General features: G+C 48.5%; 1 protein-coding gene across 1 annotated transcript in view; it reads right to left on the bottom strand.

Annotated features, from left to right (window-relative positions):
• LOC144792953 (putative cation-transporting ATPase 13A4) overlaps positions 1-15618 on the bottom strand; it is a 254179-nt gene that overhangs the window by 29008 nt on the left and 209553 nt on the right. The window contains exons 25-27 of the mRNA XM_078668165.1: positions 13591-13663; positions 12790-12964; positions 4305-4492 (exon numbers count right to left, since the gene is read on the bottom strand). Coding sequence (XP_078524291.1) covers positions 4305-4492; positions 12790-12964; positions 13591-13663 — 436 coding nt within the window. The remainder of the gene's footprint in view (positions 1-4304; positions 4493-12789; positions 12965-13590; positions 13664-15618) is intronic.

The raw sequence follows: 15618 nt of genomic DNA, 5'->3' as shown, positions 1-15618 counted from the left end.
TGCCAACGGATTTTCTACGCTTTTTATACCCTATGCCGCATAACAGGTCATGTGACTTGTTTATAAAACTTTTCATTGGTTCATTTTACTTTTGGTTTCCTAATGATGGAAGGCTTGATCATATGACCTAAAAATAACACTTTTCATTGGATGAAAACTTTTTCTTTTTCCCAAACGATGAAAGCCCCACCTTGTTTCTGGATGTTTCAGACTGAAGCTGGCGTCAGCATGAGAGCACCACCATCTCGTGGCTCCGTCGTGGTCATTCCGCGAGCAATCATGGCAGCCGCTCCCCACCGGAAGCCTGCAGGAGTCGGGGGTCCCCAAGACTTTTGTAGAATCCTCAAGGCTGAGGGGACGCTTTCGAGAATGGGGTCCAAGACCTAGCAGACAAGCGTCCGATTTCCAAGGTGTCCCAGGGCCATTTCAGTGGACCAGGCCCAAAAAGGAAAGAGCCTGCCGCCATTTTGAGAGTCCTGTGGCAGCCGCCTATCGCTGCACCGCAAGAGTGGGCGCAACTCAGCTGAATGGCGGATTTTGACACAGTGTACCAAAAGCGGGCGGAATGGCAACTGAAACGGTAAAGGGGCGCCCCACTACAGCAGACGAGCCTCCACCTGGGGAGGCCCGTTCACGCCGCCTCACCCCCCCCCCCCCCGGGGCGCCCCACGCCGTTATTCGGAGCAGCATTGTGGGATACCAAAACCAGTGCGGCAACTTACTTGACATCACCTGGGTGCCATCCACATCTCAGCGCGTTCTGCTGCCTTGGGACTATTCGCACAACAGACCGCTACTGACGAGCCACCCCCCGGGACGCCCCACGCCGTTATTCGGAGCAGCATTGTAGGATGCCCAAAACCAGTGCAGCACCCAGGCAACATCACCTGGGTGCCGTCCAGAACTCAGGACGTTGTGCTGCCTTGGGACTATTCGCACAACCGACCGCTACTGACCATTGTTCCTTCTTTTTTCCTAAAATTGTTTAAATGTTTTTACTGTTTTTGTTGCATTGTTTATATTTATAAGTTATTAAAGTTTTATAATCCTACTACTTTGTTGGAGTGCTATATATTTTTAATGTGACACATAATTGTAAAAACTTTGATGTACAAAGAGGCATCCCTGGAATCTTCCGCTTCAGGCTCGGTCCCCTCCCCAATCACAATACAGGATGGTTTTCGGATAGTAGGAACGCGTGTGGTGTGACGGATCTCATCGGGTGGGGGCCTTGATCTACTGTAACTCCTTTGAAGAGGGGTGATTCTTTACAGCTGGGGCCATAAAGTACATCTGCAGGGCTACCTGATAGCCTGGGACCGGCCTGGACAATCGGACACAGAGGAAGAGGAGTGTCAGAGGGTGCGGTAGTGAATAGGGCGAAAGGGAGGTGTCGGGCGGGCACAGAGTGTGATTCTCAGGGAAGAGCAGCGCAGATGGGGGTAGGTTTATTGCCCATGCATAAGACAGAGAGCGGGGGTGACCAGTGCCTGGGGGAGATGCTTGCGAGGGTGGGGAGCCATGCAAAGGATCGACAGCGTGCAGAGAGTGGGTCTGGTCAAGGCATCTAAAATGGCTGCCGTGCACGACAAAAGTGTGGCATTTGAAAAAAGGCAAGATGGCGCAGACAATGTTTTTCAACACTTCCTGATTTCCTTCGAATCGAACGTTAACAGACGTTATCTCTCCCACACTACCGGTCCCCCTGGGCTTAAACGCCGAGATGGTAGGGACTGCATCCCGTGGAGATAGGCCGAGACGTCACTCAGCAGAAAAAAAAGTTTTAAAAAAGTCTATAAACATACAATAAGTTAAAAGTCAATCATTCTTGTTTCCTTGTAGTACGCTCCCCAGTCCGCTTCCCGTTACGCTAACCGGGCGCACCCCACCAAAAAAAAACTTTTTTTTTTTTTTTTTGCCCCGCGGAGCCCTTTTAAAGCCTCCACATCAAACCTATGGGGTCAGGGAGGATCTACTATGCCCCCTTATGGTCATTTGCCCCTTCGCTTTGGCCTCCTCTTGTCTCTCGATCCTACCGAGAGACAAGATGGCGGCCGCTCCGTACTGTTTGGAATGTTTACAGACACCGGAGAGCCAATCAGCTTCGCTTCGCAAAGCTCCGTAACGCGAAAAGTACGCGAAACGGAGCGCTACCCGGGACGCTGTCACATATATATATCTTTTTTTGAACGTTAATTTCTCAAAATCCACTGCAGCACATATATTGAGACCCAGCAAAGGCACATCGGGCTACCGGTCCCTACAATTTTGCCAAGTTTCATGCAAATCCATTCACCCGTTCGATTTTTTTTTTTTTTTTTTTTTTTTTTGCCCCGCGGGGCCCTTTTAAAACCTCCACATCAAACCTAGGGGGTCAGGGAGGATCTACTATGCCCCCTTATGGTCATTTGCCCCTTCGCTTTGGCCTCCTCTTGTCTCTCGATCCTACCGAGAGACAAGATGGCGGCCGCTACGGACTGTTTGGAATGTTTACAGACGCCGGAGAACCAATCAGCTTCGCTTCGCAAAGCTCCGTAACGCGAAAAGTACGCGAAGCGGAGCGCTGCCCGGAGAGCTGTCACAGATATATATCTTTTTTTGAACGTTAATTTCTCAAAATCCACTGGAGCACATATATTGAGACCTAGCAAAGGCACATCAGGCTACCAGTCCCTACAATTTTGCCAAGTTTCGTGCAAATCCATTCAGCCGTTCGAGCTAAAAGTGAGTCCAACCGCCCTATGGAAATTAACATGGGAAAAACGCGTTTTGGGACCCCCCTTTTTTCTCGGCCCCCCCTTGACGAACCCCCCCCCCCCAAATGTTCAGGGGCTGCTCAGAAACAAAATGTTCCATTTTCCTGAAAATTTCAGCCAATTCCGTCCACAAACGCCAAAGTTATTAGACATAGAATTTTCAAAAATTCCATAGAGAAAAAATCCTAACTATATATACCTACTGGCGACCGCCAGTAGGTAATATATATATATATATATATATATATATATATATATATATATATATATATTATACAATTCTCTTTTTACTCCACCACTGGAAGGGGCACCTCCTTCCTCTTTGGCAGTATCTCACCAGGAGTTACCTATGTCTACTGCAGATGGTATCTCAAACATTAGTCAGGAGTAGCCCCCCCCCCCCCCAAGTCTCTTCTCAGTCCAGCTTAATGCCAGACTATGTCCAGAATTCAAATTGCACAAACGTGAGGTTTCTGAAAATGACTTTGGAGTGAAGTCTGTTTGCAGGTTCCTTTCCTTGATATGGTGAACTAGGCTCAAAACTGATAGTGTGACCCCTCCTGCTCCAGCAGTGACTCATTCTACATCACCTACTTACTGTCTATGCAAGGAAACTACACATCAGGGTCCAGTAACACCTCTTCGAACTTTGCACTGCATGTATGAGACACAAGGGTGGTCTGCAAGCTATGGCCCTACCTGAACTAGTGCCAGGCCATCCAACAAGATCTGCTGAAGCTAGTGCCAGGAGATGCAGCCCCAGGGTCTACAAAGGAGCTGAGCATCTTCTGGGAGGAAGCCTGCTCCATCTGTATTCCTTTCAGAGGGGTGAATACTGGGTCTAACCACCCATAATGGATTGACAGAGCAGAGATCCCACAAAACAGTCCATATCTATCATCCTGCAGTGATACCTGTGTATATCACTCTTCCTTCCTTAAAAAAATACATGGATTGACATTGCTGAAAAGGTCTCTAAGCTTTGCACCTGTTGCTGTCTCACAGTATTCAGCAGTCACACACTCATGCACGGGGCCCTACAAGTACAAAGTGTACCCCTCCCTTACTGAAGTGGTTGTAGTTTCCAAGGGGCTTCTGCACCACTTGGATTGTACATATAAGGTTTCAACTTGAGCGGCTACAACCTACTGAAGGAGCCACAATACCCACCAAGTGCCAACCCAGCTTTGTGCCACCATGCTTTGTTGTATCACAACATACAGGCCTGTAAAGTCCATGGGCAGGCGCTAGTTTCATACAGTGCCAACTGCTTGTGGACTTTTAATCACAATTGGGAATAAACCAGGGCCTGAGGAAGTTCTTGTATTTTTTAGTAGCAGGTAACCAAAGATACACCAATTAAGAATCCACGTATGATGATGACCCATCAATGCAAAGTCACTGACCTCTTCTGCGTAAAGCACCACACCTTCGAAGCCTCATAGCTGACATGAAAACAGATACACTAATGTCCTCTACAGCCATGATAGTGCCATCACCCATCCAAGAGTTACGTACTCCAGGAAATTACGTCATAGAAATACTTACAATTCCGATACAGGGGCAGGCGGAAGGGCTTTCCTTTGGTGAACACAATCGCATTGATCACCAGGTGGTTCGATCCTATAAAATACAACGTTGTACAATCATAGCTGGCGAAGTTGATCTTCCCGATGGGCTCGCGGTCCCATGCGGTCTGCATGATATTGGCGGTTGTGTTTCCTGGGTAACAGGCACTGAAATAAGAACGTCATTTAATCAGAGGAAGCTCCATGGTAATCCGTGATATCATTCCAAAGCATTCAATTCAAGCCACATGTTAGCATCACTATCTGTGCGTTCTCAACAAGAACATCCTGAGTCTCCCATTTACACTTGCCCATTCCAGGCATGTAAATCCAAAGATGTGCACACAAACATATCACAATTAAAATAGTCCATTAAAATTAAAATGCAACAAATTGTAAAAAAGAAGAAAACAATGTGCAAATTGCATTTTCATGTTGAACTGCATATCCTTTCCTATGTAATATTGCACCTCAGATTTGTAACCCTTCAGTGGAAATTTAAAAAGGAAATTACAAAGCATGTTGGTAAACCGTCCTTAACGTCAAAATGTTGGTAAAATATTTCTCACCAACGGAACAAACGGTTTATTTAGAGGAGTGCCAGGACAAACCTCAAAATCCTTTGTCTGTGAGTGGAAACTGCCACAATTTCTTCCCCAATAAATAGAAGGAAGAAAACAAGAGAATGTGGAACTGATAAGTCTAAGGCTTCAGAGGGAAGACATCTGCTATGAAAAGAGGGAAACGATCTATTCTAAATTGTAGCTATGAGGAGAGCAGGATGAATCAGTGAGCTAATCCTTGTTGCTGACATCTGATAATCTTAGAATATCGAGTTTTTTCCCCAGAAAGGCCTATTCAATTACAGGTCCGTGAGAGTCTCATTTTAATTTATTTACAAAGAAAGGACTTCAAATGAACCCACTGTCTATTAATGAGGCATCTCTTAAAGTAGCTTTAGATGGTCTCCTCGAAGGAATTTCAGCTATAAGACATTTAGGGATGAAACTGCTAATTAATGTATAACAAATTGATGACAGGTGTTCGAAAAAGTGACAACTGAATTTCTGAGGAGGAATGTACTAGTGATGCCCAATAATAAAAGAAGGACACATTAGATACGAGTTGCCTTTTTAACAATCCGTCTGACAATCTAGAGGAGAAACATTACAGGAATAATTTAAAATTGTATGATCCACCTGACAAGCCTAACAGAGTAGCTTTTTAAATAAAATTCATTCATAAAATAGTAGGCCTTATGGGTGTGTCTGGAGTAACTTATCAAAGAGCACAGTTAGGAGAACAGTTATTCATTAGTTTGTTTGTGATAACTTTATTTCGGTCAACGACCATAAAAGCACAGATAAAATATGTACATACAATAAAATACATAAATAATTAAGAACCAACAGTTAAAACATTATTATACAGTCAGTTATCAAACGAAAAATGGCCATCATTATAATCAGTCACAATTAATCAAAGTGGACCTTCTACGCCACATGCCGGACAAAAAGCGGGAGACCGAAAACACAATGAGGGGGGATGTATCATATTTTAAAATTCTAACGGCTTGAGCACAATGTTTTAGTCCCAAATTTTTACATAGTGGTACCCGCCAAGCTCTCCGGATTGCGCTATAAGCAGGGCAAAAGAACAAAACATGGGCAATGTCTTCTTTGCTATTGTTGCAGACAGGGCAGATTCCCTCCTCTTGACCTGTCCATTTGCAGGTCAGTGTCCCAAGTGGCAGGCAACCGTGCCTTAGTTGTGTATATAGTTTTCTTGCAAGGGGAGGTTCTATTTGGTCCAGAAATTCCTCCCTTCTGGGCACGAGTTTTACCTTCAAAAATTCCGAAGACAACCTGCCCATACTTGGCAAGCGGTGCAGCAAACTTAGGTTGTGGTGCCTCAAAGAGGCCAGCAGCTCAGTTCTCCACACCACTGGACAACTCTCCGCCGGGGTCTCCCATATTTGGGGCATTCCTATTCGATAGGCAATAGTTTTAATGTGGAGCAACCAGGATATTTTCTTACTCTTCAACGACCCCCAGACAGCAGCGAACTCAGCTCTGTAGTCCGCAAGCTCAGGTACTGTCCAGAGCCTTCTCCAGTACAGGAGGGGTCGGGCCGCTATTTGTTCAGAGATGGGCTCCACACCTAGGTCAAATCTCAAGGGTATGAGCGGGGTGCTTTGGGGTAGACCAATCAGAGGCCCGTTCAACCCTGAGAAGGCTTGCTATGCTCGAATGTCCCCAAAGTTCTGCACCGTAGGTTGCAGCAGGTCTAACTTGGACACTGTAGATTTCAAGCGCTGGGGAGACTGGCTTAAATTGCGTTGTCCGCTGGAACTTGCCTATGCCCCCTAGAATCTGTGAGAGCTTTAGGGTAGATTTGGCTACCTGAGGGCCCCAACCAAAGTCCTCAGTCAAGGTGACCCCCAGGTATACAAATGTTCTCACCCTTCGAGCGGGTGCCGTTTAGTGTAGGGCTAGGGCGGGTGCGTTTCGGGGGTCCGAAGATCATATATTTCGTTTTATCTAAATTAATCTCGAGTCCCCGCGAGGCGCAGAATGAAACAAAGCCGTCCAGAACCCGCTGGATGCCTGTTGATGTTCGCGACAACAATAAGGTGTCGTCTGCGAACATCAGAGCAGGCAACCGACCTGACGCCAACCAAGGGGCGTCGCTATCCCTGACGTTATCTAGTTCCCCCACCAGGCCATTTATATATAGACTAAAAAGCGTAGGAGCCAGGGCGCAGCCCTGGCGTACGACTCTAGTTACAGGGAAACGTGCAGAAAGTTCTCCGTTCCTCCCGCACCTCACCCGGGCATAGTTCCCTTCGTGAAACCGCTTCTAGACCTCCAATAGATAGGGAGGAAGGCCAAGATCTTTTAAGACCCTCCATAAACTCTCCCTCGGCACAAGGTCGAAAGCGGCCCGCAGGTCAACGAAGACCAGGTAGAGGCTGCCACCCTCGACACTTACGGTCTTCCAGAAAAGGACCTGCAGCCTAAAGAGTTGATCCATGGTCGAGATCCCTGATCTAAAGCCAGCCTGAGAATGTATGACGTTACAACGAATTCCGTTGCAACGCATGCCTTTATCACGCATGCGTTACAACGGAATTCGTTTACCACGCATAACTAAGAGAAAGCGGAAGTTTATTTTCCGTTTTCTCTTAAACGACGCTGATTAAATACATAACCCGACGTGACTTCAGGTGAGTTTTCTTTTGGGGGGGAGAACCCCCAAGCCCCCCTTTTTTTTACTTTTTACCTTTACCACATATACCTTTACTACAAACCTCGTAGTAAAGGTATGCGTGGTAAAGGCTTTCGTGGTAACCACGCATGCAGTACGGCTTCGTTGTAATGGCCGTTTCCCCCGGCCTGAAGGGTAGTCATTACTTCATGCTCCTCCGCCCATCCCAGTATTCTATCCAGGAGTATCCGGCCCATCAGTTTCTGGGTAGTATCCAAGAGACTGATTGGTCTATAATTTGACGTCTCCAAAGGGCACCCCTTCTTAAAAATGGGGACGATCTCGGCCCCCGCCCAGGTGTCAGGTATCTTTGCCCCCAGTAGGACTGCATTAAACAATACGGTTAGGTACGGAGCCCAGATCTTTGGCTGAGAACGGAAAAGGTCACCCGGTACCCTATCGAGGCCTGGTGCTTTGTTAGGGAGTTGACTTGTGATTGCAGTCTCCACCTCCCTAGCTGAGATACTCTCACCACTTCTCGGTGCCATCCTCGCCTCGGTGCCCCTATGGTCTATCTGGTGTCCCATGCCCGAGGCCCCCCGCAGTCGACACTCGTGCGAGGGGTCTTGGGCAGGAGAGATCCAGGAGGGACCTTCTAGCTCTAGCATCCCAGACCTATCTAAATGGTCACTGTAGCCGGTCACAGGGCTAGTGTAGGATGCAGAGAAATGCGCCTCCCACGCTGAGGGGGGGATATTTGGTAGGAGGGTCCCCCCGCCATCATTTGATCCGGAATTTACTAATGCCGAGAATAGTTTGGTATCTTTTGTCACAAGGGCACCTCTGAGTTCTTCCCACCTGTCTTCTTCCCACTCTCTTTTGCCCCTGGTCAGCTCCTTTTTGTAAATCAGTCTAGCTGCCCTAATATTCTCTCTATCTTTTGCCTTAATTGCCGCAAGGAGCTCCTTTTTTGAGTTCCTGCATGCATTAATAAACCAGGGGTGTGTTTTTGGAACATGCTTCTTAATTCTACTTATGGGGTAAAACACATCCCCTAGTACCTCAACTAGCTGTTTATGCGTATCTAGTGCCTGCTGCCAACCAGGCGAGTCACCCATCTGCTCTAAAAAAGGGATAGCGAGTTGGTAGATTTTGGCAAGCTTCGAGGTTGAATCTACAAGGTGGGGCCACTTAACCCTCCTTCTGTTATTGGTCAGCGTGAGAGGAAGTGTCGTCATGGCAGGTATGTGGTCAGGGGTGGTTAATCCAAATGACCCTGGTTTGAAAGTTACTACCAGGGCATTGTGATCACTGTCCTGTCTTTGAATGACCCTAAATTCTTTCAGCTTGTCCCAGTTTTTGGCATCCACCATTAGGTAGTCAATGATGGTTGTTTTGTTTGCCCGATTAAAAGTTGCCATTGCTGGGCGGTCAGGGTCTAGTCTCCCATTGCACGCCCGCAGGGATGTCGCAAGGGAGAAACTTTTTATTTGGAGCACAAGGGGTGTCCAAGCCCTGACAGGGGCAATATTTAGGTCCGGGATATGCCATAGTGCATCTACCTCGTCTTGGTCACCCAGTTCTAAACTACCCAGAGGTTCAAATTTGCAGTTAAAATCCCCTCCGAGGATTATTGAGATAGAGGGGTCTAGCCCTTGAATAAAAGAGTTCAGGGCTCTAAATGTAGCTGATTCCTGGCCATTCCTAGATGGCCTCGAGTAGGTGTTTATTATTGCTACTAGGGGTTGGCTTGGGGGTTCTATTAAGATACACTGGATGTTCGGGGAATTTGTTTGGATTTTGGTTGCTCGGATTCCCAGGTGAGTTCCTATCCAAATTGATAGCCCGCCCGACGGGCGCCCTCTGCCTGTAGATACTGCCAAGATGTCAAACGTTGCAAAGGTCGCACTTGAGCTCTCTTCTAGTGCCCAGGTCTCTTGCATCAGGCGGATGTCATATTCTGCCATAAAGTTGGCCCACTTGGGAGTAAGCAGCTTGTTTTTTTGCCCGGCTATATTCCAGGAGACCAACTTTAGGCATCCTTCTTCTGAGCTTACTGATCCTTCGACTTCCCTAATCCCCCTATTGGTAATCCTTTTCCTTACTATGTTGGCAGCTTTTGGAGCCTCCATCAGCGTTTGCGGCAGAATATTTTCCTCTGGTGCCCCTGAGCTTCTGTGTACTACATTTGTGGCTTCTGAGGGTGACATTCCTCCTTGACTAAGTCAGTCTACATCTTCCAGAGCACTGAACCTATTCCAGTGTGGCTGTATCGGGAGTAGTGAACCATAGGAAGACATGCCCTCCCTAAATACCCCATTTATAGTTCTATGTGATGTGGGAAACCCCCCCCTGTTATTATGTGTGAATCTTGGTCGGCATGGTTCCAGGCTAGGAGTGGGGTAAAAATACGAGAGGTGCAGAGGACATATTTGCGTGTCTGAACAATAGTGCGGGGCATTACAGATATACCCTACAGCAGAGACGTCCCTAAAATTCAGAATTATCACGTCACCAGCTACTGTCTTTGGGCTCCTCCCAATCCAGCCCACTCTTCTGGCTGACAGGATTTCCCCTGAGACATTCCCCAGGAGGGGTCTATTTACACCAAGCCACTGGATGCACTTGTTTTTCAGCTCAGTCTCCCTTTCTCTTTTCCCCTCAGTTAACGGAGGAACTCCTGCGAGTGCCACCACATAGGATTGGGCTTCAGGGGGTAAGTTAATTGTTGGTGGCTGTCGAGAGAAGGTTCTTGGTGTTTGGCTTTGTTTTGGTGGCGAACTAGTGTTGTTAATCCCCTTATCGCCCTCTTTTGTCTTTGGCATATCTTTCGCTAAGGCATTTGCCAAGTTTCCTGCTGTTTGGCAGATCTGCTTCTGAGCGTTGGTCCTTGGCAGGTGTTGTGGTGGAACGTGCGTGGGCTTTTGGGAAGTTGATGTAGCTACAACATTGACGGTCTGTACTAGGGGGTTTTTGCTTTCCACTACTCTAATTCTTGGGACACTTTGAGATGGAGTATCAATAACATGAGGTACAGAGTTTCTCGCTTGTTTGGCTGGCTCAATTATCCCTCCCCCCTTTATATTTGTAGCAGCAATGAGTTTATCAAGTTTTGAAACCAGAGGCTTAAGTTTAGGAAAACTTGCCTGGCCAATTGTTATGATAAAGTTCTTACTAGATTTCACTGATCTTCTGAAATAAAAATTTGAGTCTGGCAATAAACAATTCCTCTCTCTATATGTGGGAAAATTTAAATTGGGACTAAATTCGCAGTTTATACAGTACAGTTGTATCAGCATTGATGCTCCATTTCCGGAAGCGCAGCGTTTATCATTCCCACACGGATCCTTGAGTCACTCAAGACATTGGTGGATACCGCAAACGAAAGTGGCGGCCCGATGCTGATCTCAGCGCCTCTCTTGCCAACGGATTCATTCCTCCCTTGAACTTCTCCAAATAACAGGAGGCCTGTGTTGCAGTTTTTGGCCCCACCGGACCAGACATGTTTCAATGGTTTTGTTTAGTTGCTTTGATCTCCGCAGTAACCTAATTACAACCCGCTCCCCTCTTTTCCACACTCGGGCATCCATTTCCGGACTCACACAGTGGATCGGGGGTCCGACCCTGTTACTTGCCAGATCCAGTTCTCTACTGGTGGCCAATTGGTGAGTTTACCTCTGCAACCAGCGCTAATGACTGCACCACTTCTCACTGAAGTGAGTTAATCCCATTCTTTTCACCACTGGAACCATCCCGACTTATCCATCTCCACACAGACGCCTCCTCGCGCTTCCTCATCCATGGTTCCCTGACTCACGCCGGAACCCAGTACCCCTTGGTGAGTTTGCTTATTCACTGGCACATTCACTTGCACCATCCATTACTTCTGTTAGCTAACCCCATCTCTCCCACCCATAGGCAAGTCCTTCTGTATTCACGAGGACGTTTCCTCACGCTGCGCCACACCAGTAATCTCTATCACTCGCGCCAGCACCTTGACTCATCACGCGGCTTACCTGTCGACCACCCACAACCTGCACCTCTCGACCTACACGTAGGCTGCCCCTACCTCAGGCTCACTCCAGCTCGTACACCCCCCATTTTCCACGTCCCCTCCGTAAACTGTTCCTTTCCTTCCCTGTACAGCACCTTAAAAGTGGCAACCTGGTCTTGAAGCTGGTCCTAAATCAATAGGATCTAAACGCCTTCGACCGATTTATCAGCGCAACTCACGGCGAATTTTCAACTTTGATTCATAAAAAGTGTTAAAACATGCTCAATCACTGTAAATAATCAATTGTGTTGAACCATTGATCCTTGTATATATTCTTCATCACTTTGTCACTTTTCGCTGTCTGTTTCACTTGTCACTTGCGCTGTCACTTTTTATGTCACAAGCACAACGTGTACCAAGTTCTTTTGGGTTGCCTTTGCAATTTATGCCCACAGTGCTGATACAATTGTCCTGTATAAACTGCGATTTCAAATATATGATGCCACGAGCACCTTTGAACAAACGATCAGGAGCCTCCCCGTTTTCCTTTCTGTGATGTCATGTACATACATGTGTATTTGTCTTTCTCATTGAATCCGATTGAGACATTGTTGCTTATTTTGGTGAAGTGAGTCATAAGTATGAAATGCACAAAGATTTTTAACTAGGATTTATTGTGTATTTATACGTATTTCCCTACCCTGAAGAAGTCCCTGGGTACACCCGAATGACGAAACGTGTTAGCTGGGAGTAGAAACTGAAATTAGAAGATGTTTATTGGAAACAACAACAAGATCCACAAGAAGGACTTTGTGAACCATTTTAAGCAACATTGTACACTTGAAGGGCTGTGTGGGCATTGCTTTGTTTAAGGTTCGGAATGTCGGTCCCCGCTTCGAGAACAAGGGTGCAGCTGTTCTCCTTATCTGCTGGGACTCACAAGCACAATATTCAAAGCTCATCTAATATTTGCGGTAACATACCTGCACTAGGAAAGATCCTATGTTATGGTGAGGGTCATAAATCCAGAGGTTACCCAGATTTTTGCCTCGGAGAAAATATAAATGAGAGAAAGGGGTGAGGGAGAGTATGAACTGGATTTTGCTGGCACAGCACCATCTCAGTGGTGAGATTGGCAATGCCACTGCACTTACTTAGGAATGGGAAATAGATTTAGAAAAAAGCAAATCAACTTCAGGTAAAGAGCAGTTGCATAAAATCAACACATACAAACCAGTATCAAACTCAGAATGGTAAACTGCACCTGTAGACGTCATCTGGGCTGTACCACGGCTGTTTCTGCACCATAAGGAAGCCGTATGTGTGCAAAGCAATAGCCCAAAGAATGTTGAAAAGAGCAGATAAGAACAAGGGTGGAGAGAGGAGCTGTGCCGGGGGTCTGTATGGGGCCAACACTGGCCACGCAGGAGTCGAGCTCACTGAAAAAGAGGAATGCACATGTGTCACTGACAAACAAATGGTACAAAACCTACAAATGCCTTTTAATCAGCATGAGAGAAGCAGCTGCCATTTTAAAGGAATGGACAAAATATGGCAAAAACAACCACTGGCATGGACAGTACAAAGAGCACATTCCCTTTGATCACCCACCTCTGCATGATACCATCATTAAAGGAGACAAGTAACAAGTGGGCTTGCTATCACAGTGTCCCACAATAAACATCTATTGATGTTGAACAAGCCCCCCTTTCTACTCTCTCAGGAGCGCCTCCTGCTGGCAAGTGTGTCTCACAGCCTCCACAGCCAGTCTGCTGAGCTTACAAGGGGTACTGCAGGTTTGGACTGAACCCCAGGCTCTCACCTCCTACAAGAGCAGACACAACAACACCCCTAAGACAAGAGAGCCCTCAAACCGTGTTGAGATCCGAGGGAGATTTGTCAAAGTTACCAGATGAGAACTAATGATCACCAGGTCTCATTGTCACATCTCCTCAGGGAGTGGAGAGCCAATGGGGCTGCTTCAACTGCAGTCTCGGCTCACCTCAGATGCACTGTCTGATCTTGGGTGTTTCTCACAGTTAAATGCCAGGGTTTCTCCACTTACTCGTCAGGAAGACGATGAACACGATCGTGAAGTCATGCACAAGAAACTGGTTGCTCCCATAGATGTTGTGATTCTGAAAGGAAGTGAAAAGCAGGTCAAATGTTGTTAGCTCTTTATAATAAACATTTTAAATTCTTTGTAAACATGATTTTATTTCACGACTATTCCTTAACGGTACCCAATACCTTGTTAGCCTCAGTTAAATTGACGAATCCTTTCTTTGATGATCTTATAAAAATGCCCTCATATCCTTCACCCCGAGTGAGGTTTAGAAAACAGTTCACAACAGCACACAAATTAAGAAGATGCTTTGAGGTCTGGTTGTGGCTGGTGTTCGGGGGATGCTGAGGTCCGAGGGATGCTGAGGTCCGGGGGATGCTGAGGTCCGGGGGATGCTGGGGTCTGGGGGATGCTGAGGACCAAGGGATGCTGAGGACCAGGGGATGCTTAGGAGGTCCAGGGGATGCTGAGGAGGTCCAGGGGATGCTGAGGAGGTCCAGGGGATGCTGAGGAGGTCCAGGGGATGCTGAGGAGGTCCAGGGGATGCTGAGGTCCAGGGGATGCTGAGTTTCCAGGGGATGAAGAGGTTCAGAGGATGCTGAGGAGGTCCAGGGGATGCTAAGGAGGTCCAGGGGATGCTGAGGAGGTCCAGGGGATGCTGAGGAGGTCCAGGGAATGCTGAGGAGGTCCAGGGGGTGCTGAGGAGGTCCAGGGGATGCTAAGGAGGTCCAGGGGGTGCTGAGGAGGTCCAGGGGATGCTAAGGAGGTCCAGGGGGTGCTGAGGAGGTCCAGGGGATGCCGAGGAGGTCCAGGGGATGCTGAGGAGGTCCAGGGGATGCTGAGGAGGTCCATTGAATGCTGAGGAGGTCATGGGGATGCTGAGGAGGTCCAGGGGGTGCTGAGGAAGTCCAGGGGGTGCTGAGAAGGTCCAGGGGGTGCTGTGGAGGCCCAGGGGGTGCTGAGGAGGTCCAGGGGGTGCTGAGGAGGTCGGTCCAGGGGATGCTGAGGAGGTCCAGGGGAGGCTGAGGATGTCCAGGGGATGCTGAGGAGGTCCAGGGGATGCTGTGGAGGTCCAGGGGATGCTGAGGAGGTCCAGGGGATGCTGGGGTCCGGGGGATGCTGAGGAGGTCCAGGGGATGCTGAGGAGCTCCAGGAGATGCTGGGGTCCGGGGGATGCTGAGGAGGTCCAGGGGATGCTAAGGAGGTCCAGGGGATGCTAAGGAGGTCCAGGGGATGCTGAGTTCCAGGGGATGCTGAGGAGGTCCAGGGGATGCTGAGGAGGTCCAGGGGATGCTGAGGAGGTCCAGGGGATGCTGAGTAGGTCCAGGGGATGCTAAGGAGGTCCAGGGGATGCTGAGGAGGTCCAGGGGATGCTGAGGCGGTCCAGGGGATGCTGAGGAGGTCCAGGGGGTGCTAAGGAGGTCCAGGGGATGCTGAGGAGGTCCAGGGGATGCTAAGGAGGTCCAGGGGATGCTGAGGAGGTCCAGGGGATGCTAAGGAGGTCCAGGAGATGCTGAGGAGGTCCAGGGGATGCTAAGGAGGTCCAGGGGATGCTGAGGAGGTCCAGGGGATGCTGAGGAGGTCCAGGGGGTGCTAAGGAGTTCCAGGGGATGCTAAGGAGGTCCAGGGGATGCTGAGGAGGTCCAGGGGATGCTGAGGCGGTCCAGGGGATGCTGAGGAGGTCCAGGGGGTGCTAAGGAGGTCCAGGGGATGCTGAGGAGGTCCAGGGGATGCTAAGGAGGTCCAGGGGATGCTGAGGAGGTCCAGGGGATGCTAAGGAGGTCCAGGAGATGCTGAGGAGGTCCAGGGGATGCTAAGGAGGTCCAGGGGATGCTGAGGAGGTCCAGGGGGTGCTAAGGAGGTCCAGGGGATGCTGAGGAGGTCCAGGGGATGCTAAGGAGGTCCAGGGGATGCTGAGGAGGTCCAGGGGATGCTAAGGAGGTCCAGGGGATGCTGAGGAGGTCCAGGGGATGCTAAGGAGGTCCAGGGGATGCTGAGGAGGTCCAGGGGATGCTGAGGAGGTCCAGG

This window comes from Lissotriton helveticus, chromosome 11, assembly GCF_964261635.1.
Source record: "Lissotriton helveticus chromosome 11, aLisHel1.1, whole genome shotgun sequence".
In the NCBI taxonomy this organism is placed as follows: Eukaryota; Metazoa; Chordata; class Amphibia; order Caudata; family Salamandridae; genus Lissotriton; species Lissotriton helveticus.
Note: the sequence above shows the minus strand (reverse complement) of the source record. Positions and strands in the feature narration are given on the sequence as shown.